We start from the raw sequence: 27,139 nt of genomic DNA on the forward strand, positions 1-27,139 counted from the left end.
CAATATTTATTGCACTTGTCATTTTTTTTCCTATTAACTGCCCCTGGAAGCAAAAGGCTGAAGCAGCTTCCCGGGGTTGCGCCGTGCCGTTTGGTTTGGTGGTGGTTTTGGTGCTGGGTGGGTTCCTCAGCCCACATGGCAGCAAGTCACGGCTGACCCCTCTGCTCCCATCTGCCTTCCAGATCTGGGACACGGCCGGGCAGGAGCGCTTCCGCAGTGTCACCCACGCCTACTACCGGGACGCCCACGGTAAGCACGGCCACCTCCGCTTCCTGGGGGGACCCCATTCCCTCTGGGTCTTCGGGGCCCCGAGCCGCGGCTCCAGGCCAGGTGAGTCGGCAATCACCGGAGCTGTTTCCCCATAGGAAGCAGTCCCCAAGGATGGAGGAGCTTCTGCATGTCGCGGTGCAAACCCCAGGAGGCTAAGGCATTGCCTGTGGTGGATTTAAGCGCGTTGCTTTATATTTTAGAGCAGGGACCTCAGCGGTGCTTTACCGCGTGCGCTGCCTCGGGGAACGGTGCAGAGCAAGCTCCAAGCCGTGGGCTCTGCTCGGCCGTGCTCCTGCCCGGCACCGCGGCACCGGCACTAATGCACCGTCCCTCTCTCCGCAGCCCTGCTCCTGCTCTACGATGTCACCAACAAAGCCTCCTTCGACAACATCCAGGTACGGCAGCACCCCCGGGACCCTCCTGCCCGTCCCTGGTGTGCGATGGGCTGGGGAGGGGGTACGTGCCGCAGGAGATGCCTGATGGAGGTGTGAACAGTGATGGTTTCCAGAAGGGCTGTGGTTGATGCCGAGTGCCTGTCTGATGGCGGGGTTTGCCTACGAGGACACCAGAGGACAGGCAGAGAAGGTTTTCACTTTCATAGCAAATAAAAGGGGTGATGGATTCACTTCACTGGCAAATTAATGCTGTGTGTAATTACAGCACTGGCTGGAGAACTTGCTCCGGTAAATGAGCACGGGCAGCTTCACCGAGCAAGGTGCTCCCTCATCCTCCTCTGCACCTCTGGGTCCCGATGGGTCGGGCTTGGGCACCGCATTGCCCCCACCCCTCTTAGTGCCAAACCCGGGCAGGGCAGAGGGTCGCATCCTGCCGCACGCCCCTTGCCCCCCCAGACCTGCCTTTCCCGATGGCTTTTGTGGGGGTCCCTCATGCTGCCCGTGTCTGCTCCGGCCCCCCCAGCTGACCCTGAGCCCCCGTGTGGGTGCTTCAGGGGTGCTGGGAGCGGTGTCGGAGCAGAGGGCTCCCTTAAATCTGGCAGAGGAGGGGAGAACAGCGGCATGTCGCGGGGGCGGGGTGGGGGAGGAAGACCTGGCCTCGGGTTCCCCTTGCACCGCCGGACCCATGTGGCTGCTGGGGGCCACCTACGCCAGCACCGGCAAAGCCTGCCATGAGCCCACGGAGCAATTAGCCCTGAATGAATAGGATGTAATTGCTCATGTCCCGGACACGGAGTACACTGTGTGCGTCTGCGGCGAGAAGGCTGTGCGCCTACAAAAACACCCTGTTCTGTAGCACAGGAGGTGCCGTGCCAGCACTAACACCCTGGGGTGGGGAGTGCGGGGCCATCACGGCCACGCCACCTCCTTGGGGGGTCCTGCACCACCCTGACCGCCCAGTCTCCGGGTGCCTGAAGCTGTCCCTGCTCCGGAGCGTCCCTCCTTTGGCAGCCCCAAGCCTCCCAACCCCCCTGCGCCTGCAGTCCCATGGTGGGGGACAGGAAATGTCCCGCCACCCTGCTCCCATGTCACCAGCACTGGGAATGGAGCATTCCCAGGAAGCCTGCAATCTGGGACTGGCCAGTGGTGGCATTTTCCAGCCTGAGGAGCTGGATGGCTCGAGGAGAGGCGTCTGCTCCTGGGCATAATGGAGAGTGAGGGCTGTCATTAACCAGGCCGCGGGTCTGTGCTGAGGTCGTGATCCTTCAACGAGACAGAAAATCACCTGGAGGTTTCACGCTGCTGGGTAACGCCGCCCCATCTGCAGCCTCAGCTCTCCCAGCCCTGCGGGGACACGGGAGGGACAGCCATGGGGCATGTGTGGCCCTGGCGAGGAGGAACAAGCACCCAGGGCGAGTGTGAGGCACTGGAAAAAAAGGATGGAGGAGGAACGGTGCCAGAAGGGAGCCAAGGGGGATTGTCAGGAGTGAGTGTCCCTTGGACCGTTGGACCTTGGACCATCCATGGAGCTGAGTGCCCTGAGCCCAGCCGGGGTGCGATGGGGTCCCGGGGCTGCGTCTGCATGTGTCGGGCTCCCACGTATCATCACTGACAGGCTCTAATCCCGAATCATCCCTTGCTTCCCTGGCCGGCTGGGTGCTGATGCAGGATGCTGTGGGTTGAGGAGCAGTGATGGAGCGGGATGCAGCGAGCCCAGCATCGGCTCTCAGAGCTGGGGCACAGGCTGCAGCAGCGCTACCCCCCCCCAGGAGGCAGCAAGCAAGTGGCTGCTTGCACCATGGGACCAGGGATTACAGGGAATTAGGGCAGGTTTGATTAGATTAGGCTGGATTAGAGGGCAGGGAAGCCACCCCATGGCTGCTGGGATGAGCGTGCTCAGCACGGGGGCAGCACGTGTGGGAGACGGGCATGGGGCACGTCCCGGAGCAAACCCTCAGCCTTATCCTCCTAAAGGAGGTTTAGTCTTAACATCCCAACCGAGGGGGAATTTGGGTTAAAGTCCTACAAGCGCCTGTGGTCAGATGGAGCAGGCATCAGGGTTGAAAGGCTGCTGTTATCCTTGAAAACTGGGGCCTGGGCAGCAGCCGAAGCGGGGTGCCGGGCTTGCTCGGCAAAGCGGGTCCCCAGGGGCTCGGTGGCACCCCAGGGCGCCCACTCGTCCACAGGGCTCTCTGGGAGAGGGTGTCCCCGGGGCCGAGTTGCTGGCTGCTGGCTGGCTTCTCCTGCCAAGCCGTGGGGAAGGCGGCAGCTCCTCTCCCCAGGGCGCTGCTGAATCGCAGGGGATCCGCGAGACCGGCTGCTCCCTGCCTGCGGCTCCTGCCCTGCACAGCCGAGTTTCTGAGCTGGGCTTTTTGTTTTGCACCTAGCCCCCAGCCACCCCCTCCCTGTGTCCACGTAACGCCCCCCAGCATTGCCTGGGAGGGCAGTTTCCCATGGAGGGTGCCCGGGACTGGGGCAACCCCCCATCCTTCCTCCTCTTCCTCCTCCTCCCGGAGCTGTTGCTAACCCCTCTCTCTGGCTGTCTCCCTTCAGGCTTGGCTGACAGAGATTCATGAATACGCACAGCAAGACGTGGTCCTCATGTTACTGGGAAACAAGGTGAGCCCAGCCCCACAGCTTCGTCAGAGCCTCCTCTTCCTCCACTGTTGGTCCCACGATGGAGCCATGGGCAGGGGAGCCTGGGAGGGCTAAGGGGCCGTGGGGATTGCCTACTGCTGACCTTCCAAATCATCCCAAATTGCTCTTTGCTGTTACTGTCGGCAGGTGGATTCAGCCCAGGACAGAGTGGTGAAAAGGGAAGACGGAGAAAAATTAGCCAAGGTACGTGAGGCGTCTTTCTGCTGCAGCGGAGTCAGCTGTTCCATGTTCTTAATGGGGGATGTGCGAGTACAACAACTTGTAATTGATGATGTACACCAGTGAAATGGTTAACTGGAGACCAGTCTGACCAAAAATATGTCTGGGAGCATTTTGCTTTTCTTCCCTGTCTTGCTCTCCTCTTCCTCCTCGTCTGGTCTTCCTCCTTTAAGCTTCCACTAACGTTTTGCACTTCTTTGTCCTCAAAAACTATTTCTGAAGTTGTGTAACAAACACCTGAGCTGTGAAACGCTCAGCTTTTTCCTGCCCGCCGCGGCAGGGCCCCTCTCCCAGGAGGGGTGTGAGCTCCTGCAGCAGGCACTGATGTTGGCCGGGGCTCGGTGTGAGCCGGGAGCTCCTGAGCCCCTGGGGGACACCCTGGGTGACGTTTCTGACGCCACTGTCTTGTCCCGCAGGAGTACGGCGTGCCCTTCATGGAGACCAGCGCAAAAAGTGGCCTCAATGTTGAATTAGCGTTCACAGCCATTGCAAAGTAAGTGACGGGTGCGGCAGCCGTGATGGGCATCTCTCCCGTGGGGGGGACAGCAGTCTTTGAGAGCAAGGCTGGCACTGCCACCCACCTTGTCATTCCCTGGGCTGCCACCTCCAGCTCTTGTGCTGGCGAGTACTTGCCGTCTCGCGTGAGCTATGAAGTGTCTCATCACGGGGAGCTTTAGCAAACCACCTACACCAAGTCAAGTTCAACTGCGCTGGGCCAGGCAGCTTAGAAGCAGGCAGCCTGGGCAGAAAAATACGGTGTTTTTCCCCTCTCCCACAGGGAATTGAAGCACAGGTCCATGAAGCTGCCCAACGAGCCCAAATTCAAGCTCCACGACTACGTGAAGAAGGAAGTGAGGGGCTCGGGCTGCTGCAGGTCCTAATGCGCTGGGTGCATTTGTACAGAGACTCGTGCCAAGTGTTCGTGCGCCGCGCTCTCTCCTCGTGGACAATGTGTGCATGTCTGTCTGTCGTGTCTGTATCTGCCTAAAAGGTGAGCTGAGACGTGGGGAAGCAGCAGCAGCAGAAAAAAAAAATCTCTCTCGGCTGGGGTGGACGCTGGCCATGCTGCAGCCACGTGCCAGGTGCTGCTCCCCGAGCCCCCATCACATCCATCCATGCTGCAAGCCCTCCGGCTCCCCTCGCCGGTCGCTCCTGCTGGCAGCCACTTGTCCCCGTGCAGGTGGGAGGTGAGCGTTCGGGAAGGGACCAGGATGGTCTTGGGCTATTGCTGTCGCGCCCTTCAGGACCTGGCTCTCTCTACCTGCTCAGCATCAGCCAGGAGCGCTATGAGGCTCCTTTAACGTTAGTAAGAATTATGGTGTGACTTAAGCGGAACGAACGCCTTCTCCCCACCAAACGTCTGGGTAGGGAAAAAGTCCTGAATTCCCTTTTCTTTCCCCGCGTACCTGGAATTCAGCTGTTCAGAGCCCCGCCCTGGGGCACACAGGAAAGACTTGTTCTCGAGGCATTTTTTTGTAGTTGCTTACTGACATCTGTCCGTCTTTCATGGGGTGTAACATACCTCCTCGATGAAGGTTCCTCCTCTTCCCCGCAGATGACAAGAGCTTAGCTGTCTGTCGGAGTGAGCTCCTGCTAACCTGTTGTACAGAGATTCCTGAATGTTTATCTGTTCGGTAAAGGCTTTGGTTCTCTTACTACTGCCGTTTCTAGTACTTTAATTGAGAAGAAATCTGATGTATTGCAGCTTATCCTAAATACCTTCATGTAAGTGTGATAGCGTTTTTAGACTGCAACAATGCTTTGATATCTTCAAAGTTCTCTTGGGACAGCTCTTTCTGTTAACTGAAGGAAGCTGGGCGGGATGCTGTAGGCATTGATTTCGCTGGTTTCGGACTCTTCTGCCAGCTCTCTTCAAGGGACTCCTCACCCCTTTGGTCTGTGTCAGGCATTTGGCTCTTTCTTTTTTCTTTTTTTTTCTTTTTTTTTTTTAAACTGCACTTTTAAGTACAAATTTGCATTTGGATGAAATGTTTGGCCTTTGGCAATTTTCTCCTTTGAAAATTCCACACGCACGAGCAGGTGCCCACTGCACTGAACCTCCCCACGCTGCCCTAAATGGACCACTTTTAAATTAAAATAACCCATCCTTCACTTCCTAGCCACCAGCCGAGCACCAGCTCTCTCAGCAGTTGGTTCAGACGCCTCTGCCCCTCGGTTTTCTCCAGCACTGCATCCCTGACGTGCACAAAGACCCTCCGCAGCTGCTGCGTGTGATTCAGGCAGGCAGGGACTCTCCTCAGAGCTACACTCCTCCGTCAGCTACAGTAAAATGAGCAGCTAAAGTGCGTCCAGCACAATAACAGTGTGAAAAAGGATCCTAAAATAAACCCACTGAGAACAGAGCATTTTTTCCTAAATAGCTTTTTAGGGAGAAACAAGTCTTTTAACTGACTGATTTAAATTTTATTTGAATTATTTGTTGAAAAAGTTCCTGCAGGCACATTTGCAGCCTGGAGCAGACCCCGGCTGCCAGCACCAACGCGGCAGGAGCGGGCAGGTGAGCTGTGCTGGCGGCAGGAAGCAGGGGCTGCAGGGGAATGGCAGTCAGAGCCCCCCCATGCCCCACCTCAGCAGCACTGCACCCCACAGATCCAAGGGGACAGCCAGCATCCGTTCCTCAGCCAAGACTTTCTCTGAAGTAACTGGAACTCCCTTCACCCGCTCTGAAATGTGGCAATGCCGGCTACAAGCGCTCTCTTAAGGTTTGTTGGCAAGTAGCAACAGAACACAGGGGAGGCTCTGCAAGTCGCTCAGGCACTCAAGAAGTGCACAGGAATCTGTAAAACTCGTTGTTTCACGCTGCTTTGGTGAGCTTCGCTGTGCTCCCGTGGCTGCTGCTTGACCAGTGCCTCCTACGTGAAGCTGCTTATCTCACATTTCTCATCCTGGGCTGTGCAGCACACATTTGCTGGCTGAGGTTAAGAAAAAAAAAATATGGACTGGGGTTTTCTCTAGTCCTGAGCTTGCCAAGTACCAGTATTTTGGTATGGCGGCTGTGCAGGGAAGGGCCAGCCCGGCAGAGAGGCACAGAGCAGCAGTCAGAGCTCCCGTACCTGGTCTGTGCCCAGGTCTGCCTGCGGCACTGCTTTCTCAGCCCGACCTTCACAGGGCAGCAGCAGCCCCTGTCCCGAGGTGCCAGTCCCTGCACGGACACCCTGCCCCAGAAGCTACAGGGAGTCTCCTGGAAGGCAAAAATAAGCAGCAGTATGCTTAATGCTCCCATCAGGTTGCTGCCTTCACTCTTCCTCGCACGGGAGAGCCTTGCACCTTGTTCTCTTGAAGAAAAAAGCTGACAACTCTCAGCTTGCTTCTTCACTGTGGGACCAAAACCAATTTAAAAACTAATATGTAAATGCTGCCCTTCAGAGTACTTTAAATATGAATGTTGGGAGCTAACTCTCCTCCAGCAGAGACATCACAACTGCATTTTGGGGTATTAGACCTAAGCTTTTAAGGCAGATTCAGCTCCCATCTCTCCCAGTCACAAGCTCCCTATATATAATTGGTCACCAGTGCCTGCACACTGACCTTGCCCTAAAGCTCTTCCTCAGACTGTTATTTGGCATCTTCTTACATGGGCCTTTACTGCCACCAAGCGATGAGGAATTGTTCAGTGCATTCAAACAAGACAGAGGACTCGGCATCATGTGCAACTTCTCATTTTTGCTGGCTCTTGTTTACAGCTTTTGTTTCATTCCTGTTAATAAAATTTTTTAATAATCTTTGTGACTACCATGGTATTTCGATTGTCTTAACATACACACCTGCACTGTTTAATTATTCAGATGATTAAACATTCGGATGAGTTCAGCTCATTCTTGAACCCACCTAGATCCTCCTATTACCAGCATGGGTTCAGGTGCTCCAATGCACCCAGCAAGAGTTAAAGGGAGCTGGGCTCAGCTGAGCTACAGCACATGTTTTAAGATGCTGGTTCCCGTAAAACGAATAGTAATAGCAGGTGCCCAAATACAAAGTTTAGTTTGTGGTTTTACATGGCACCCATAGGATTTGTGAAAAACAGACACAAAAGCAAAACAAGTTCTTTTGAAAACTTTATTATCTGTAAGCTATAGAATTGGCCTAATACAGAAGCCAAAGAGGAGATACTGCAGCAAAGAATTTGAGAATTACAAGGCTGAAATTGTTTTGAACCTGGGGAAAGAACATTGCCTAAGCAACTTGTTATATTCCCAAAAGCTAGTTAGCATCAAGGACTCCAATATTTAAATTAGCCGTCTACACAGTCTAGCATTAGAGTTCATACTGTGAATCTTTTAAGTTACCCCACACTACCGCACCCACCACCTGCCTTGATGTTTACCTTAGGCTACCCCATGTGGCAGAGTAAAAGTCGATTACTTTTGATTTCTTTTACTTCAGCCAATTCTGCAGCTGCTGCTTTGTGCTTTAAAAACTGCCCTGACTCCCGAGTTGTACAGCATGAGAAACACCAGCTCCCGTTTGATTCAGCAACCCCAGGTAACTCCATTTTTAGCCGAACCCGGAGCTCTGCTCCACAGCTCGCAGTCTACACTACCCCTCGAACAGCAGCTGTACTAAGGCACTTAGCAGTTACTCTAGCCCCAGCTTCACCCGCCAGAGACCCACTCGTACCTTCCCTGTGTCTGCAGATTCCGGAAATAACTTATGCAGACGCATGATACGCTAGGAACAAGCGATACTGCTTTTTACCTCGCCAGAACCCCGAGGCCGGCAGGGCGGGCGGCGGAGCACTCGCGGTTCGCGCATGCACCGTGCCCGGGCCGCACCGCCCAGGCCGCGGGAAAGCGTCCCGCCGCCGTGGTCCCACGTGGCCGTCCATCGCCCCCGCCTCACCGCCCCTCAGGCCGTCGCCATCCGGTTCTCACCGGCGCGATCCGGTTCCCGCCGAGCCCTAAGGAGAGAAGGCAGTGCGGTGAGAGCAGGCCGCACCGCCCGCGCCCGGCTCCGCCGGTGCTCCCTCGGGCCTCAGCCATGGATAGTCAGCAGGGGCCGCGGACGCCCGCCGCCCTCAGACGAGGTGTCAGAAAAATAGATAGAGATCATCCCCGGCCCGCCCCCGTTAACGGCCCCGCCGCCAGCGCCCACACCCGCTCACCTCCTGACTGAAAAGGCCGGGTGCGTGCCCCCGCTGAGAACTTTATAACTTCCCCCGCGTCGCTATTGGTCAGACTGCCTGCCCACATGGCCAATCGCGAGCGGTTGGCGTGATCGCCCTCCCGCCTCTCCCAGCGCTCATTGGTCGCTGCCCTTCCTCGCTCCAATGGCGCGAGGCGGCGCAGCGTGGCCCGAGGCGGTGGTCTGCTGCCGCCTGATTGGCCCCTGCAGGAGGCCGAGCCAAGCCAGTGGCAGGAGTGGTTGTAGCAGAGAGTGACTGGGAAAGCGCCAATCAGCGCTGGGCCGCGAGGACTGCTGGGAGTTGTAGTCCCAGCGTCTCGCAGGCGCGTCGAGGAGCGGGTGGAAGGCGGCGCGTCGGACTACAAGTCCCGAGGAGCGGCGGGGCGCGGGGCTTCCGGCCCAGGCGGCAGCTGAGCCGCTAGAGGAGCGGGGAGCAGGCCCGGGGTCGCGATGTGCCGGGGCCGGGTACCGGCGCTCCGGCCGCCGCCGCTGCTGCCAGGTACGAGCGGGGCCGGGCCGGGCCGGGCCGAGGGGAGCCGGGCGGGACCGGGACTGAGGGAGCTCTGTGAGGGGAAGGGCCGGGCCGGGCGGTGGGGAGGGTGAGGGCCGGGGGCTCTGGGCCGCGGGTTGCCCGCGGAGGGGCCCGGCCGGGCGGCCCCGCTCCGGGGAGTCGCTGGCGGCAATTCCCCCGGGCGCTGTGGGGCGGCTCGGGGCAGCGCCAGGGGATGCCGCCCGCTGCCGCGTCTTCTACCGCCTCCTTCCCTTCCCGTGGGCGGTTCGTGTCTCCGTTTCTAAACTCCGTGCAGGTGCCAGCGTGATTTTCAGGTGCGCAGGGGAGCTCGTGTGTCGCCTCTGGTGTCGTTCGAGGTCCCCGGTGCATCCTCTCCGCGTCTTGCTTGCTTTACCCCGGCTGCCTTGCCTTCGCTGTCTGGCGTACCTCATGGCGGGGCGTGCTGAGGTCTGTCTTTTTCAGCTCCATTAGTTGTCTGACTTAGGGCACGTGTTGCTGATGGTTCTCTCTTGATTTCCCAGTAACCTCATTTCCTTATGCTTTGGTTTCACAACTTATGCAATACAGGCTCTTTGGTGGTAGATCTACGTAACTGCCCTAAGACCATCGCACATCTCAGAGCAGGCAGTGAAACCATCTATCATCTTCTCATTTCAAACGTGCTGTTTAGTTCTGCTGTATCCTACTGCTAGCTCACAGCTGCTGTTCCTCTGACAGACTTGCTGTCAAACACTGTTCTCCAGTTTGATCTGTGACTGTGACGTGATGATCCTGTTGTGTTGCATAAAAACCAGAAGCGAGGACCTTCTTTCAGTTCAGCTTGCTTTTGAGCTACATTGGTATCAAAGACGATGGCTCAGACAGACTCCACTGGGGGCTGATAAGTGTGTAAGAAAGCTGATAGATAAGTTAGCTGGGTTTGATATGTACATAATGAGCTAGGTCCAGGCTATTGTACCCGCCAGGTGGTAGGTGTGTTGTGAAGAATTCTGGCCTAGGAATTATTTTTTTCAACTTTGACCATGTTGCCAAACACTTTGTTTTAATCCCAGCACTTTAATTTTGCCTCAAGGTGTGTTTTCCCCCCAGTGAGACATTCTTTCGAGTCTGTACTAAGCAGTTAGCGTTCCTGTTAAATAGCTGTTGCATTTTGGCTTCGAGCGTTTGTATGTCAGTGACTCTTGCTTACAGACGCAATGATGTTCATTGGGTTTGTAGGGAGAGGGCTGTGTGAGTGAAGGAGGGCTCCAGAAAGCCCTTGCTGAAGAAAAGTAGCATAAGAAAGTCAGCCACTTCCTTGCTGACCTTTACATGTCTCCCTGGGAGCTGTGCGCGGAGGGGAGGTAGTTCACAGAAAGTGCATTGTGGTGAAGATAACCCAGTGCACCACCAAAAACTGGGCTGTACAGACATCTACTAACTACAAGTCCAAAGAGCCGCCCATCACCATTGACAGGGAGCGAGAGAACAGGCAGTGCTGTCCTGGTTGCGTGCCTGGGGAGCGGAAGATCAAAGAGTTCTGGCATTTTCTAAGCATCAAGCAGGGAACTGCCACTGTCTGCTGGGTCCCCCTGCAAGTCCTGGGGTCCCCCACCCTGGGCACTGCTGTTTCGAGTAAGGCTGAGAAAGGCCAGGGAAGATCCAGCCGCGACAGTAGAGAGAGCTCCAGCTTTGCGGTTTGGTTTGCTGCAGCGTGCAGGCTTGGTCCTGAGCAGCGCTGAGCTTTGCAGCTTCAGTTGTCTTCAGCTGGCATTCCGCACTTCGTCACCTCGTGGGCTGAGCATTTGCCTGTTCTGCGGGACCTTCCTAGCCCCAGCTAGCCATCACTGTGGCACTTCCTGAAGTGTGATCATACCTGCCTCATGTTGTCTCAGCCAAGCCCAGTTGTGCCAGAAGAAAGGCTTTTGTGAGAAAATCCTTCCCCGTTTCACTAAATACTAGGATTACGTGGACAAGTTCAGTCTGTCAGAACTCTTCCCTCCTGATTTTTATGCCCCTTGTCTTCCCTTCCCTGGCTGTACCACCTTTGCCGTGGGCATGATGAAGCACGTACTGGCACGTCCCCTTGCCCATGGGTTGGGTTGGGGGATATAGCGGCTGCCTGGGGCAAGGGAGGAGGCGGGTGGCTGCTCACAAGGATTCATGTCACCCTTCTTTCAAGCTCAGCAACTCCCCAAGGAGTCCAGGGCAGCGGCACCCCAACATACCCATTTACAGACTGCTCCCACTCTGCCTTTAGCACAGCCTGAGTTCAGAGCCTCATCAGAGTTACTTTGCTGCTTTTAATAAGGTGTAAAAACTGCAGGAGGTGCATTGGGTGCTGGAGTGGGGTAAGAGCTCTCTGTGCAGCGCCTGCTCCTGGGAGAGCCTCAGCCGTGGGAGCACGTTGTTCTCCTGCGTGGGGTGGGTGTCCCTGCAGTAGAAGTCCCCCACTGTCAATGTTTATCTTTCAGGCAAGCTGTGCTCACTGGCCCAAGAAAGCTCTGCCTTTTCGTGGCAATTCTTCTTAATTGTATTTACCACAATTGTCTCTACAAGCAAAGACTGTGTTGCTGTTTGGTAGGCTGCTTGATATTCAGTATTATGTATAGTTTGGGAACTATCTAAAGAGAGTGAGAAATTCAAACTCCCTTTAAAGTAGGTGATGGACTGTCCTCTCCCTGGATAATTATCTGATCAGAGGAATAAATCTGTGTGTGCGAAGAGAGTGGTTGTTTTTTCTGCACTAGCCTAAACCTCTTCAGTCTCAGAGCAGCCAGGGAAAATCTGTGAGGCAGTACAGAGATTGGCTAAGCTGTGGGATTTTCCAGCTGAATTTACATATCGCCCACTGCTCTGCATGCCTTTCTGTTTACATCACTTAAGAGCGATACACACACACACGCACACAGATAGCGGAAGAGACGTTTAGACCGAGGAAAAGCCTGCCCACAGCTTAGGAACTTGGTCATGGTGGCGTCTTGCTGGGCTTTGCTGCTCCGTGCCAGCTTGGACGGCCGATGGTGAGTTGTCCTCCAAGGTAAAGCGTTTGTCCTGTGCGCTGGATGTTGGGGCTGTGTCAGCAGTGTTCCCCGGGAGGCTGCTGTGCTTTAGCGTTTGCGTACAGTAGTGAGGGAGGAACTGTTTTCATACCTGTGTCTAAATCTTCGTGAAGAAGCAGGAGGTATCTGAAATCCAACACCAGTTTTGAAGTGGGTACCTGTTGCCTGTCCAACGAGCTGGAGCTGCGTTGTCCTGATTTCATGACCTTTGCAAGGACATGGAATGCTTCACCATGCAGCCACCCAGCAAGTGTTTCCTGAGGTTGCTTCTGGCGGTTTCAGAAACGGGAAATCCTTGATATTCTTTAGGTGAAGTTGTGAGCAAAGAAGCCAGGTTTGTGAGAAGAGGCAGTACCTCTCACTGCCTCTCCCTTGCATCCTAAGTCATCGTGGCTACGGTACTGTTGCTAATGGTACTTTGGGGGAGTAATTTACATATAGCTTTCCTAGCGTGGTGTTAGGTGGCTGTGGGATGCTGATCGGTGCTTCTGACTGAAAGTTGTCAGTAGATTTGCCGCGGTGGATGTGTCCATATCCACTGATTTCTTCAGGAATCAAGGATTCAGTGCTTGTTTATCAAAGGGCAGGATATCACTAGTGTGATCGCATTTTGCCCAGCTCACGTGCTACCTGTAAAGCACTACAGTTTTCTCCCTTTCTCAGTTGCTGGTTAACACTCCCTGAGCAGTGAGTGTAGCTGTCTTACGTTGTGCTCTCCGGCTTGTTCTTAGTGGCAAAGTCCAAGGGAACTGTACAAAAAAAGAGCAGGTGGCTGAAACTTACTGTGGGTTTGTTTTTGTTGTGGTTTTTTTTTTTTTCTTTTGTGAAGCAGCTGATGCATTTCAGATGGATTTTTTTAAAGTGATCTCATTGCACCCAGAGAGCAAGCATGAGCGTGTCATGAAATTTGAAAACTTTGGAGGATGTTGGGGGTGGGAGCAGGGGCTGGGAGTGATACTTTGTGCATTTTGAGTAATGATTATGGGCTCAGGTTTCTTATGACTTTAATCTGGAAGAATCCCATAATGTGACAGGAGTGGTTAAACCTTTCCAGAGAAGTACAGCCACCCGTAAGGCAAAGCAGTTTGAAAAGCCCTCAGTGACTGCACAGCAATTAGGAAAAAGTAGAGAAGACAAGTTTGATGGCCTTGAGTCTAGCGGGATGGCTTCAGGAAGGGAGAATGCAGCAGGTGAGACAATTATTCCTCTGCCTTCCTTGGGGGACATGGGGTACAGCAACTGCTAAAAACTTAGTACATTTATTGGTGTTTAACTCCTTTCCCAGGCCAGCTCAGAGCAGGCTTTTGAACTTTGGTAAACTACCAGCCGAGGGTGGGACTAGGATGGCTGAGGATGGATTAGTTTCTGTTTATCATGGGCAAGTCTCTCGGTCACAGCCTTGCTGGAGTGCTCGTGTTGGCACTGCGTGGAGCGGAGGTGAGAGGTGCGGAAGGGATCTCAGGATCTGTTTGTACAGGGGCTTTCTGTGCGAGCTCTTGCTGCTCCTGAACTGATCAACCAAGACTGAAGCCCTCCAAACAGAAGCTTTGCTTCCTTATGTACTGTCCTGCCGGGACAGGGGCTGAATCTCTCCATAACCCAGACTTTGCTGCTGACCTGGCATGTCTTAGAAGTTTTTGGTTTTTTTAAATGAGTTGCAAGCCCATCTATCTACTGGATTCCTGCAGGCTGGATTGCAGCAGGGAAACCAGCAGCAGAGCCCCAGCTAGCCCACAGGACCCCATGGAGTCTCGGCAGCCACTTGTTCTCTCTGTCAAGCAAGGCTGAGGAGGACCAGTTAGCACCAGTTCTGGTGTGATTTGTGTAGGTGACTATTCGCAGCTTATGAAGCATGGTATCTTATATCATGACCTACGTTGCACAGAGGAGATGGCCATTCCCTCTTAAGAAACAGCATCAGGGCTGAGATTTTTGTCTTGGAGGCATAGGAGGTTGTTGGTTTGGGGGCTTGGTTGTTGTTTTTTTTTCTTTTTTTCTTAAACAAATCAACAATTTAATAATGTGAATGTCTGTTCTTTGAGTGAGGATGTGGGAAAGACCGCAAGCTGTGAAAGGAGTGGCATGCAGCCCTGTAATTTAGGCCAACTTTTAAAGCACCTTTTGATTAAGAGCCTTGTGTGGAGGAGCTCTGAGCCTGCTTCTGCCAGCCTGCCCACCCTGCTGCGACCATGGAGGTACTGAGCCGAGACAAGCCAATCTCCGTTGCGGAGGTCAGGCACTACCGAAACCTGGTCTGGGGCCTTATGCATAAGAAAAATGATGTAGTATGCGGATGCTTCCAGGTTTCCTAAAATGGAAGTAAAGCTTCAAGTGTAGCTTTTGTGTCATGGAAACAGCATTGAACATTGGCCTGTGTTCCAACTTGATTTTACGTTTTTGGGAAAAATGAGATGCTTTGTTCCACCAGAGCAATCGCTTTTGATCGAGTTACAAGCACATTTGAAAGTTACTGCTTCAGGTTTTAACATGAAGTATTGCAAAAAGTTTCTCTATCCCAAGGACTCATTGCCCTTTAGGAAAAGCACCTCGTACGAAATGATTTCCCTTTCTGAACTGCATTTGCACAAAGGAATGACAGTGTTCAAACAGCTGTTGAATGTGCTCTCTCAGCTTTGCAGTCAATTGAAGTGCTGGTAAAAGTAGCAGCAATTAAAAATGTCACTTTATTTTTGTTGATGACAGCTCAGTACAATTATAGTCTCAGTTTAAGTAGCTCAGAAAAGTTTGTATGACATTTAAGAGCAATGCAAAAAACTTGTAAACAATAAAAAGATTCTTTCTGTTCCACAGAAGCAAAGACCCACCAGATGGAAGTGCCAGGCTCTGTTGGTAAGGCTGAACTTGTGTTCGCGTTTTATGTTCTAGCACTGACTGCACCTCTCAGCACACACGACTGGCCTTAGAGAGGTCACCCCATGAGTGTAAGAAATGCCTTGCAGATCAGAGCATTGGCCTGCCTAGCCCCAGTTCTGTCTTCAGCAGTTACGAAAAAGGATGCTATTAATGAAGAGCACACAAATCTGACTACTTTCTGCCATCTATTTGCCTCCTGTTTTCCCACCACTCAGAGCAGTTGGATTAGGGACTCAATCCCATTGATCGTTTTGTTTGTTAGCCCTGGAAATTTCTCAAACTACACTGTGGCCTTCTTCCGAAGCAAAGAGCAGAACTGCTACAGCACTCGGGAGACAAGTACATCAAGGTTTTATGTAGCACCCAAATGACACCCTCGTGGTTGTTCTTCACAGTTTTTGTAATGCTGCTCAGAATTTTGTTGGCTTGTTTGTCTGCTGCTGTCGTCTGGGCTGAGAATTGCGTCCAACTGTCCACGGAGACTCCTACGTCTCTTCCTGAGATGTAGCTGCCAGATGTAGCCGCTCAGCACTGCATAGGGCAGCTTTATATTATTTTTCCCTAGGTGCATTGCTTGACATTTTTCTCCGTAACAGCTCATCTGCAACTTTAACGTCTTCTCAGCTTTGTGAGGATCTTCTTGTGTTTCTCACCATCAACATGGTATTTGACTACTCAAAAGACCTTAGTGTTATCTGCAAACTCGGCGGTTTCACTGCTCACTCTTTATTCAACGTCTTCATCTGTGACCTTGGAAAAGCTTATTCAGCAGAGGTTCTTGGGGGAACCCTTGTGTAGTCTACTCTAACCTGAGGAGTGACCGTTGAGCTCCACCCTCTGCTTCCTGTCCTGTGACTGCCCTGAGAGATGTCTGTCTCGTTGATCTGCTGTAGCTCACACACATTCTTATGGCCCATGTTTTACAAGTCAGACCAGATGCTGATAGTCCATGTCACCATGTTCTTTAAGCCCTGTTAATGCAGGTTGCAAGCACTTAAGAAATGAGTGCTATTTCCACCAGAGACGCTGACCAAGAAAGCCAGCGTGACTGTCCCATGGTCGTCTTTGTAGAAGAGTTGGCATTTGAGCTGATGAATCTTGTCTCATTTGTCCTTTGGTCTGAGATGTTCCCTTGCAGGTTGCTGTGGGCCACTGAGAATCAGTTCACAGATAGGTAGTGTGGGCAACACCTTGATACTGCAGAAGGGCAAGGTGGACGGAGCTACTGGCCTTGATTTACTAGCCCTGTTACCTCCCCCAGAAGAGCCCTGGCTGTGTGAGAGCTTGTGATGCAGCTGAGGAAGGGGGTGTAGTCCACAAACGTACACCCCCTGCCCTCAGCACCTGCTTGCCTTGCCTTGCCCTGCCCTTGTCCTGCTGAGCTGGGCTGTTGGAGCAGCACAGGGCATTTTAGCTTTTAGAAGAGTATTTCCCCAGTGATGAGCCAGTACTCTCAAGGATGTGTAACCCTTCCCGTTCTAGCTGTGGTGGTGCAAGAGAAAAGAGAAGCTTGTGTCTTATGCTGTAAATACCCAGGCTGTGAAATAAGGAAATTCACATCATCCACAGCTTGTTCCCACCCAGAGCAGGATAACCCCATGCCTGCCTTTCTCGCGAGGCAGCTGCACGCGTTGGCCTCGCTCTCTAGCAAACGCTCCTGCTGTGAGTGATTTTGCCAGGCCAGCAATTTCTGCAGGGGTGAATAACCTTAAAGACAGCTTCAACGAACTGAAGAGGGGAAAAAAAGAAGAACAAAGCAGATGTAAGACGTGTTGCTGAGCTTTATGGGCTGTTGATTGCGTAAGGCGAAGGCGCTTGCAGGTTTCTTGGCAGAGACACACTAAGCGTGTGTCTGCCAGACGCTCCCCAGCGGTGCCGTGTTTCACCTGCGGGATCCAGTGCCATGCCCATGTCTCGCCCTGGAGAGCAGCTGGAGCACAAACCTCAGCAGAGCCATGGCGCCGGCAATAGCGTGGTTCCTGTGTGAGGAACTGGCTCCTAATTGGGACTAAGCCGGTTATGTGATGTTTGTGAAGGATGAGATACTCTGCTATCCCTCTTCCTCATGCCACGTCCCCTCTTAAAAGCCTCGGCCTTGATCTTGAGGTTGGTTGTAAGGATCTTTTGCTGAGTGTTGTGAATAGCTCTGTGTGTGTGTGTACGCTTTGGGGGCTGAGAGGAGGGGAGACCCTTGAGGTACTTGTGCTGGTCCCACTAGACCCCTGTTGTGGGCAAACTCTTCAGCACGGGCCAGAGGATTAGCGGAGCCACTGGTCCCAGGGGTGATTCCCCTCCCTGCTTTGAGGTGCAGTGACAGGGTTGTCAGTGGTGTGAAATAGCTGCCAGAAAACCGCTCCTTGCTGATCCTGTTGGCCTCCACAGGTGCAAGAAAGAGCACTGATTTCCCCTGCTATCTCTGCAACTACCGGCGGTTGGGTTTTTCCTTGCCTGGAGTACTAAAGTAGGAATCTTAAGGCTTCTTGCTGAGTCTCAAAAGCCTGAGTTGATTCCTGTGGTGTGCAAATGCTGAAACCTAGCCTTTCCTCTCCCTCGCATCTGGTTACTATCAGGCATGTGATTTAGCAAATAGCGGGTCCCCACAGCTTCCTTTTTCCAGGGCAGATTTTTCCCCCCCCTCTTTTTTTACCGTCAAAACCACTAAAGTTGCATGTTAAAAAAATAAATAAGAAAAATTAACTCCAGGCAAGGAGAGTCTGGATCACAGGCTGGGTTCCCAAGCTGATCTCCAAATGCTTGGGTCCATGCGTGCCCCTCAGGTTTAGAGGGCAGCCCTGTGCTGTTGTGCTGCCGGGATTCTGGTACAAGTTCTTTCAACAGTTCTTGTCCTTTTCAAAGCAAGCAGAGCCTGTCCTCTCACTGCAGGTGTCAGGGTGCCTCTGCAACCTGTAAATCATAACCTGACCCCATTAAGTCCTCGGTTGGAAACCTGGGAGAATGCTTCCAGCATGAGGGCTTCTGACCTGCTGCCGTGTGGAGCTGCTGAAGATGTTCAGGGGTTTTCTGGAACCCCTTTGTATTTGGTCCTCTGAGAATGACTTAGCAGCCCAAAAGATTCTGCGATTTCCAGTAAATCTTAGTTTTCCTTCTAGGTCACAGAGTGCGTGTGTTTTGTAATACAGAATATTGGATGCTTTCACTGTGTCATGGTCTGTATCTCCTCGGGACGCGGTTCTGCTTAGATGCCACAGGCTGAGGAGCTCTGCCTGCAGTCAGAGCAGGGGCAGGAGCTGCCCGTGGCTGGAGCAGGGTGCCCCAGGGAGGGACACAAGCCACCTGGGAGGGATGCTTGTCCTCCGGGCGTGGGAGCACAGGGTGGCGTAGCTGGCAGCGTTCAGATGCCAAGCCAAGGTTCAGAGATCTGGTGACTTTTTGCAAGTGCTACAGGAAGCTGATATTAATGTCGACAACACCAGCTCTTTTCTGCCTCCTTTTAACTTCTCTGGTAACAGTTGGAAAAGGCCTTTCTCAGTACCTTTTGGAAGAGAGCTTGAGATATAAGGAGCTGTCAGACAGTGCTCTGGAGAGATGTCTGCTCTGTTGAAATGCTTCCTATATATGGTGCTTGCAGAGATTTGGGTTGAAATCAGATATTCATGCAGTGGCTGGTGTTCTGCAGCCTGGCTGATATTCCACGCCACGTTTTTTCCATTGCTCGCATTCCTCTGGCTTCTGCTCAGAGAAGACACTAAGCAGGCTCCCTGCTGCTGCTTGCAGGTAGGTTGCTCAGCCAAGCTGCGGAGTGCAGGACATGCTTATAAACAATGAGTGGAAAATCCCGGTATTCCAGCCCGTGTTCCTTTCCTCACTTTGGATTTATCCGAGATCTGTTGAAGTTGGAAGGCATTTTGCATCTGTTTCAATTTGGGACAGGCTGAAACTGGAGATGTGCCTTCTTAATGCCTCTAGGCAGTAAGCAGTTTTGTGGCCAGCTGGGCTGCCCTGTGAGCCACACGGCAGTGGACACCTCCTAGCCTGCACAGAAGTTCCAAAGGCAATTATTTAAAAGGTCATACTTATCCTTGGCTGGCAGACCATAAGTGGTTGCAGTAGCTCAAGTGCCTGTTTGTTGCACGTCTGATCCTACGTTTAATGATATTACAAAACTACTCAAACTGTTAGTTGTCCTCATGCTTGGTTTTTCCTGCCTCTTTATGCTACAAAGTGAGTGTCTTCCCATTGCTTTTTTGAGTCTCCATCTGTTATGTTTGAAGGCAATACATACCCTGAAAATGAGAAGGGGGTGAAGCTTTTGCCTGGGTCTCCAGACAGCCTACAATCCTCCGTAAGGATGGGCTTCCTCTCTTTCCATCTGGGAGGGATTGTTTGCCTTAAAAACCCAGTAGGAATACTAGATATTCCAGCTTCCCGTAATGCTGTCCTGGTGGGGGAGGTGGGAGCATATCCCTGCTCTTATCTTGTGAGTAGTGCAGGATAGAGGGTGTTGGGGTAGACGCTGCTGAGGTTCTCTGAAGGAATCATGAATTCGTAGCCTTCCTGAAAAGCAATTCCCTCTATTTCCCCCCTAACGTGGGAGGAGGAAGGTGCTGAATCCGGAGAAGGGAGGTTGGTGAGCTTAGCTGTATCGTTAGAGATAGGAAACCTGTATAGGAGGGGAACTGTAGGGATACATGCGTGTTATTAGACATGAGATAATGCAACCTTGAGACATGAAATCACGGGAAATATGGCGGTCTGTCATCACTCATGGAAGTACTTGCTGTACGTTATTTATGAGCACTGCATCATCTGGAGGTCCCAGCTAAGGTGGAGATGCTTTTGTGCCAGATGCTGCACAAATATCCAGCTGAAGATTCTTTCATCTTTGAGCTTTATAGTCCAGATATGCTGCGCAGAAGAGACAAACTAAAGAGACTTCAGGAAGCTTAAAGAGAACTAAAGATACTTCAGGGAGGAAGCAGAGAGCCCCTGTGACTTGCCCAAGGTTGTGAGGAGCTGAGTGGGGTTCAGCTCTCAGGGGGCCATGACCAGTGTGTTACCCAAAAGCTCTGTATCCTCTTTCCCACCACCCTCCCTCCCTACGCCTTCTGCTGTCCGTGCTCTAAGGAACCACTGAAAGGAATAAAAGGATCCTGATGGCCAACGCCAAACTTCTCGCTTGCTGGAACCTGGCTTTAAACTCGGCAGGTCTCCATGATGCAGCAGCACAACACTACTTCATTCCTGCTGTTCTTGAGACAACTCCAGCAGCTCTGCTTAGCATCTCCTAAGGGATCTGGCATTTGCAAACGGCCAGGACAGCGCTTTCAAATGTGTGGAAAACATTATCCAGATTCCTATTTTTAAGACGGTCTTGGGTTTAGTTTTGAGGGTTTTGTTTGGTTGGTTTTTTTTGTTGGGGTTTTTGCTTTTAGTTTTAGACTGTAACTTATTTTGAGAATTTAGACCTGAGTGATTCCCTGGGCTGTGCTGCTGCTGTGCTCTGGCAGTCTGACAGCTCTCCGATAAAGAACTGCAGCGAGCAACACGAAGTGCTGTGTCAGGCACGGCTGAGCTGTCGGCCGTTTGCAGAGCATTGGCCGAGGACATCCCGAGCATCGCCTTTGCAGTATTTAAAATCCGAGTGCAGGACGCGACCAGCCCTTTGTGCAGGCAGCCTTGCGCTGGGGCTCACAGGGGAGATGCGTACATTCTTGGGATGGGACTAAGGAGGCCCTGGGCAAGTCCGAGGTCACAGCTATGTTGTGTGATTGTGTCTCTGTGAGCCTCAGTTTCCCTTTCTGCAAAGCAGAGAAATCACAGTGGCCTCCTTTATAAAGAGCTTGGAGATTTATGACTTGTCACCCTTGGATAAGAGAAAACTAATTCCTAGAAACACCCAAGATGCTTCACCTCCCCAAAAGTTGGAAATGTGAGTGGCGAAATGTGAGTGTGAAAGCCTGGCTGGAGTGGTGCCATCTTGGCCAGGGCCAGAAGCAGGGACTGGGAGCTCTGCATCGCTGATTGCAGGCATCTGTGGGGTGTTTCTTCCCGGGCGCCCTTCACTGGTGAATGGCTCTCGTCCTGCAAAAAAGGGTTTGGGTTGTGTCCTAGTAAACCATTTTTGGCCCGTCTGTCCTCACTGCAGATGTCTGTCTGGTCTGTCTGTTTAGTCCTTGGAATCTGCTGCTGGCAGCAGGAGTATCGAGACTTAACTATACCTTGGAGAGAAAGGGGTCTCTTAGTCAGGATCCTTCTGAGCAGCTTATTCCTGGAGTGCAGGGTGCCCGTCTCCGTGGGCAGGCTGGGACAGCCTGTGAGTGCAAGCAGTACCTTTCAGCTGCAAGGATGAAGGGGCAGCTTAGCAGGAGAGCTCAGTGCCCTGCTGAACCCGTGTCTTCTCTGATGGAACAACTTCTCAAGCCAGATGCATCTCTGCACAATGACAGAGAGGAGGTGCAGCTCCTTCCGATGGGTACCCTGGCTCCGAAGGAGACTCTTTGAGAGCATCTTCTCAGACTCGCTGAGACAACAGCATAATTTTGTGCCCTGAGGCCAGCATCAGGTTTCAACAGAGGTTAAAGACAGCAAACTCCATGTGTTTCTGCAGATTATCATTGTGTAATACTTGACTTTGCAAACTTGAACTGAGTAAAAACACTGTGTAAACAACAGAGAAAGAGAAATGAGCCCCTCTGCTGCCTTCTGGGGGGAGAGGGTTTCTCTTTCTGGCTGATGATCCAGATTTTGCTGGTTGTCTCTGACCAGAAACTGGGAGTGAGATCCAGAATCACAAACATGTTACTTGAAGTAAGGTTCCTTCCGTGGTTTCCTTGGTCTTGTAGCTCAGACGATGCTGGAAAGAATTCCTTTGATACAAATATAAGTAAATCAAACATGGAATTTTTGCTTTCTGCTAAGATCTAGCCCTGGCTTTTGTGTTCAGCAGTGCAGCCTAGGGCTTCTGAGTTAAATAGCAAAACTCCCACTGAGTTCATCACAAGAAAAGGACGAGGTCTGTGCTTGTCATGCTTTTGAATATGAGGCAGCCTTAGGTTTTGGGGGTGCAGGGAAGTTTGGCTTTGGTGTCCTTGTCTGTAAGTGCCAGAAAACATGGCACAGCCTGTCCGGGAGAGGAGGGATCCCTTTCTGCCACCCCAGCTGACAAGGACGTGGTGCTGCTGAGCTTCCAGGGCACCTCTTCCTTCATCTGGGGGTGGTTGTTCCTGGAGGGAGGAAGGCAGTCACAGCCACTTGTGCCAAAGCGAAGACTGAATGGGATGTTTCTCTCATATGCTTGGACTGTGCTGCAAAGCTGTGAGTGAAATAGCTCCCTGGGCTCTGGAGCTCAACTTGAGCCTCACGGTTAATGGGATAAGGGTTTTACTGGTATAGCTTTACATCCAGAGACCTTTTTTGCCCTCCATGCCCTCACAGTTCCCTGGCACGCTGAAAGATCAGGCTTGTGTCTGGGGCCTCTGCCTAAATCCCTCCGCCTGCCATGATACAGTCTGTTCTGTGCTTGCCATTGCTGTGTCTTGTGGAGGGGGCTCCCTTTTAGGATCCTGCTTACTAATCACTGCTCTGTGCAAAGCGTTTTGGGAAGTGGCAGGTAACCTGCTTTCTGAACTACGCTCAGACTGGGGAGGGAGAAAGGACCAGATACAGAGCCTGCACAGGACTCTTCTCTGCTGGGACTGTCAGTCACAACTGGCCCATACTCTCTTTTTTGAAAAATACCGATGTGTATCCTTACCAGTGGAACACTGTCTGTCTTAGAGTAGCCTCCTGAGAAGTCTCATCTGCTATTAAAACAGTTACATACTTGTAAAAGCAGCTAATTATTATGGGTATTCCAGTATTTGGGTGCTTAAGGAGTCATTTTAAAAGATACCATATCTTTAGAAAATGCTGAACGCTTATCCAGGAATGATTTGAAGAAGCCTGCCTTTGACTTTGCCACTTGCTTCTGAAAATCCAGGTTTATGTGAGCTTAGGTAAATACTTGGACTTAATGCTACAGGACATTGTTCTCTGAGGCCAGGAAAATACATACAGTGAACTTAACTCTCTTTCTGTTTTTCTTCTTCCGCAGCGCAAACTTCCCATGACTAACAAATGCTGGCCTAGATTATGAGCTCAAACAAGAACGCTCGCTACAATCGTTTCTCCAGTGGCACAACAAGCATCACTACTTCCGAAAACACTAACGGGGTAAGGCTCGGTATTGTGGCAGAGGGTGGGGGCTAAGGCTGCTTCTTATGTTCTCATCCTTTCTTTTGAGGGGGGGAAAAAAAAAAAGATGACTTTGAAAATATGGTACTTTCTTGCTTCTTAAAAATGTCAATATCGACAGATAAAAGCTGGGAATGTATATGTGCATTTTTTTTTACCAGTTCATGAAAGGTAGCAAGCCTTTGGTTTGTGCTGCAGTGATACGCACTGACCTTCATTTTGTCAATATTTCAGACAAGAATGGAAACAACTTTTGGTCCAGCCTACTCTGCTGTGACGACCATCACAAAGGGTGAGTGTGTTTCATGCGTAGAGCTTCTCCCCAAAGCACTGTGTGTTATTCCTTTTTTGTTGTTGTTTTACAAATCATAAAGCTGTTGGGAGAATCACTGTGTTCATTACAGACAGGTGCCGAGGTGCTGTTTTTAGTATTATCCAGCCCAAGTGTTATTTAATCATGGCATCTGATCACCAGGCGTGATGGAAATGAGCATGCACAGAAATTTTCTCCCATTAGGCAGACTTAACAGTACCACTGGGAAGCCCCTGCTGAAATTAGGATAGTACAACAGGACTTGATACAGAGCTCACTCCCAAATCTTATTTATCTCTGTGAATTCTCACGCAGTCATTACAAGCACTGAAAATTCTCATCTTCACTCTGTGCCTGACTGTGCATCACTCTGGACGCTTTGGTAAACCCCCCCACGGCCATTTTTAACTCAGATGGGAGGGGGTACAAGTGTACATGCCCATTTAAAATTCTGGTGCTTTGTTCCTCAAAGCCCAGCAGGTGAGGAATCTGAGCCCTGGTGCGTGGTGTGAATGTAGGAAGAGGTCTGTCTTCATTTTGGAATAAAAATATCCTTACTTTAGTAAAGATAAACTGTGGCACTTGACACTGATTTAGATAAGGAAATGAACATCCGCCTGGAGAAATGTTTGGATTGCATTTGTACAGGACTCTGGACTCTATATGGTTTTTTTACTCCTGAATATTTACATTCAAAATGTTATATATGTGAGTAATATGATCTTTAAACAAATATCTCCAGTTTAATTTAGCATGCTTCCCTTGCGCTACACAAGAACAGCCAGACCTCCCTTGATTGAAGCACTTTTTATCGGTGACTGAAATAAGTGGAAGTATAAGGTTTCCTTTTAATAATATTTTTAACCTGTGGACATGGCAGAATATTATCTGTGCTCTTTTCTGGGCAAGCTGCCTTCAAAGGGTTAAAGGGTTGCATGCATTGCAGTAAGCTGTCAGAGATCAGGATTGTTCTGCCTGCACTGCTATGTCCAGGTCAAGAACTGGAGGTGGGAAATCCCTGGTCTTTTCCAAGGAACTCTTACAGCTATGGAGACTGACCCGTAGTTCAGAAATGTTACCAAGGAACCTAAATGCTTGCTCTTCTTTTTTTTTTTTTTTTTTTTTTTTCCTCCTTTTTATTTGCTTTAAAGCTGACGGGACCAATACTTTTAAACAGCATCGTCGGACCCCATCCTCCTCCAGCACACTCACCTACTCCCCACGAGATGAGGACGATGGCATGGTAGGTGTTGCCAGGAGCCCCCCTGCTGACTGGCTTAGCTGATTATATGTCAAATGAGAGGTGTGTGGTGCTCCTCCGGACTGCTCTGCCTCCCTTGTCGTTCCCATGCACTGTGTTATATCAGAGGCAGATGTCTGCAGCAGAGGCAGGACCAGCCTCAACATTTCCTGGCTTCTCCCATGGTTGGTGCAGTGGGGAAGCAGAGGCTAGTTCTGACCTGGGGTGTTAGGCTAGCACCTTTAGGTGCTCCCATTAGGTGAGCAGGGTGCTCTGGATCTCCTGAGCTTGAGAGAAAACAGAGCTACTGTCAGCGATGGCTGAGGCTGTGGCTGAGGCCAGACAATCTCGATCAGAAGCACAGGTGGCCCTACAGTTACGACCAGAAAATCCATTCCTCTTTCTGCCTCCAGATGGGGCTTCTGACCACAGGGAGCACGTTTGAAACCTGCGGAGTGGGATGTTGGACACTACAGACTGTGCTTGGCTCTTGGGGATTACATCATCGGGGGCTTCTCACACAAACCATTCCCATGTCTCGCAATATCTTTGCAGAAAAGCACTGCCCAGTTTTTACCCAGCTTTCTCAGTCATCACGCTCACTTCTGAGTAACTTCTTTTTAGGCAATTTAGTGATCTAACAGGCCTCAGGGTTAGCTGCTTAAAGAGAAGTTAAATCAGCTAAATCTATAAAATCAAGAACAGCAAAGCAAACGTCAGCAAATGGACAGATAGGTCTGAGGCCTTGGTCTTCTCCTATCCCTAGTGCTTCAGCCACATCTCGTAACCACAAGCTCCTATTTAAATTTAAGCACGTGAGTAGTGGACTCTTCAAATTAATTAAGTTGTTGTAGACTTTGTCAGGTTACAAGACCCAGCTTCCAAGCCAGGGATAAATGAATCACTGCTGCTTCTGAAGGTAGGCACTGGCAGAGACTGGGGTCAGCAACAGTATGGAGCTACAACGCTTCTTAAAATAAATTTGACACCAGATTGCCAAGAGCTTTATTGTCAGCATCCTGTAAAGTTCCTTCTGTTGCTCAGAGATCTTGCTGGTTTTTATGTGAGCGTGTGTTTGTTTTTTCAAAAAGTCCTTTGAACATTTGCCTCGTGTCCTTGGCAAATGCAGCGCTCCATCACATCGCTGACCCCCATGGTGCTGGGCTGCTGTTCCAGGAAGCCCTTGGCTGTCAGCACTGATGCTGTGGGCTGAGGGCTGTACTCACTGCACCCTTCTCATGAGCTGTGCAGTTCTCCCAGAGCACAGGTGAGGATTCTTCCAGAGGAGCAGGGGGTGCTGGGGACGTTACGTTTAGCCTTGTCTGACGGAGACGCTCCCTGACTCCTTTGAAAACTACTGTGTGGCATATTGAGGTGTGTAGCCAAGAATAGGAGAGATCTATCTCTGCTAGGACCTAGCCTCAGTCCTTTTGGACAGTCTCAGCCACCTTCCCTGGAGTGCTAAATATTCTTAAGCAAAAATAGCAAGAGGATTAATGAGTGGTTCAGGAAGCAGCCTGCAGTTCTAGGTGTGAACAAACAAACCAGAAGCCTCGCAGCCCTGTTCTGCCTGCTGCTCCAGACAAACTCTCACTCACCCTTTTAGGAAGCTTCCTCTGCTTTGTCAAGAAATAATCTGGGATTTCCCTTCCTTGTCGTTAAGTTTTCCCTTCTCCAGAAGCTGCCAAGGGCTTGTCAGCCATCAGAGAGACAGCTGGAGATGAGTCAGAGCCCTCTGGTGACCTCCATCACCCCTCTTTCTTTCTTTTCAAAGCTTCTGTTAATGAAACCAAAAGCAGAGCTGTGTGTTTTGTGTGCAAGGCAGGGATTATTCAGCGGCTGCTGTCATCTTGCCTGAAAACAGTGCCACAGGTTCCCAGTCTCGCCGCACCTCTGGGGAGCGGGAAGGAGGGCTGTACTGGAGCCTTCATGTGGAGGCTGCGTTTGTCGCTGACATGATATGATGGGAACTGCACCTAAAGGTTACAGCTGAATATTGGGGCAAATCTATACTAATGGATAAAGAGCTGACTGGCTGTCCAAAGTCCCGGTTGTTTACAGGGAGCTTCACCTCTGAACCAGAGGCTGAACTGAGTTACCAGCCAGCCACAAGCTATTTGTCTTCCATCAAAAGATGTTTGAGCACTCCGTCCTTGGGCTGTTTGAAGATGGACTTGGTGTCAGATGCAGAAATAGTCCTGGTGCAGCTGTGGGGAGGTGGGACACTTCTGACAGATCTTCCCAAATCCAAGCCTGGCCGAAGCACTGCCACTTGTGCCACCT

General features: G+C 51.4%; 2 protein-coding genes and 1 non-coding gene across 10 annotated transcripts in view; 2 read left to right on the forward strand and 1 right to left on the reverse strand.

Annotated features, from left to right (window-relative positions):
• Window positions 1-7,285, forward strand: part of RAB26 (RAB26, member RAS oncogene family) — a 32,904-nt gene extending 25,619 nt beyond the window's left edge. Inside the window, exons 4-9 of the mRNA XM_074598234.1 lie at window positions 183-249; window positions 613-665; window positions 3,219-3,284; window positions 3,450-3,506; window positions 3,959-4,035; window positions 4,321-7,285. Coding sequence (XP_074454335.1) covers window positions 183-249; window positions 613-665; window positions 3,219-3,284; window positions 3,450-3,506; window positions 3,959-4,035; window positions 4,321-4,423 — 423 coding nt within the window. The 3' untranslated portion in view covers window positions 4,424-7,285. The remainder of the gene's footprint in view (window positions 1-182; window positions 250-612; window positions 666-3,218; window positions 3,285-3,449; window positions 3,507-3,958; window positions 4,036-4,320) is intronic.
• A 1,244-nt stretch (window positions 7,286-8,529) lies between these two features.
• LOC141748103 (small nucleolar RNA SNORD60) lies at window positions 8,530-8,620 on the reverse strand. The gene has a single exon (XR_012588913.1). It is a non-coding gene; the product is annotated as a small nucleolar RNA SNORD60 (small nucleolar RNA).
• A 438-nt stretch (window positions 8,621-9,058) lies between these two features.
• The window catches only part of TRAF7 (TNF receptor associated factor 7), a 35,704-nt gene continuing 17,623 nt past the window's right edge, over window positions 9,059-27,139 (forward strand). For 2 of the 8 annotated variants that reach the window (XM_074597398.1, XM_074597401.1), the window contains exons 1-4: window positions 9,059-9,183; window positions 23,164-23,282; window positions 23,538-23,595; window positions 24,768-24,859. In XM_074597398.1, coding sequence (XP_074453499.1) covers window positions 23,202-23,282; window positions 23,538-23,595; window positions 24,768-24,859 — 231 coding nt within the window. In that variant the 5' untranslated portion in view covers window positions 9,059-9,183; window positions 23,164-23,201. Of the gene's footprint in view, window positions 9,184-12,048; window positions 12,198-15,047; window positions 15,087-23,163; window positions 23,283-23,537; window positions 23,596-24,767; window positions 24,860-27,139 lie in introns of those variants that run through there. The other 6 variants (XM_074597400.1, XM_074597402.1, XM_074597399.1 and 3 more) reach the window with 6 other exon arrangements.

Source organism: Larus michahellis, chromosome 8 (assembly GCF_964199755.1).
Source record: "Larus michahellis chromosome 8, bLarMic1.1, whole genome shotgun sequence".
NCBI lineage: Eukaryota > Metazoa > Chordata > Aves > Charadriiformes > Laridae > Larus > Larus michahellis.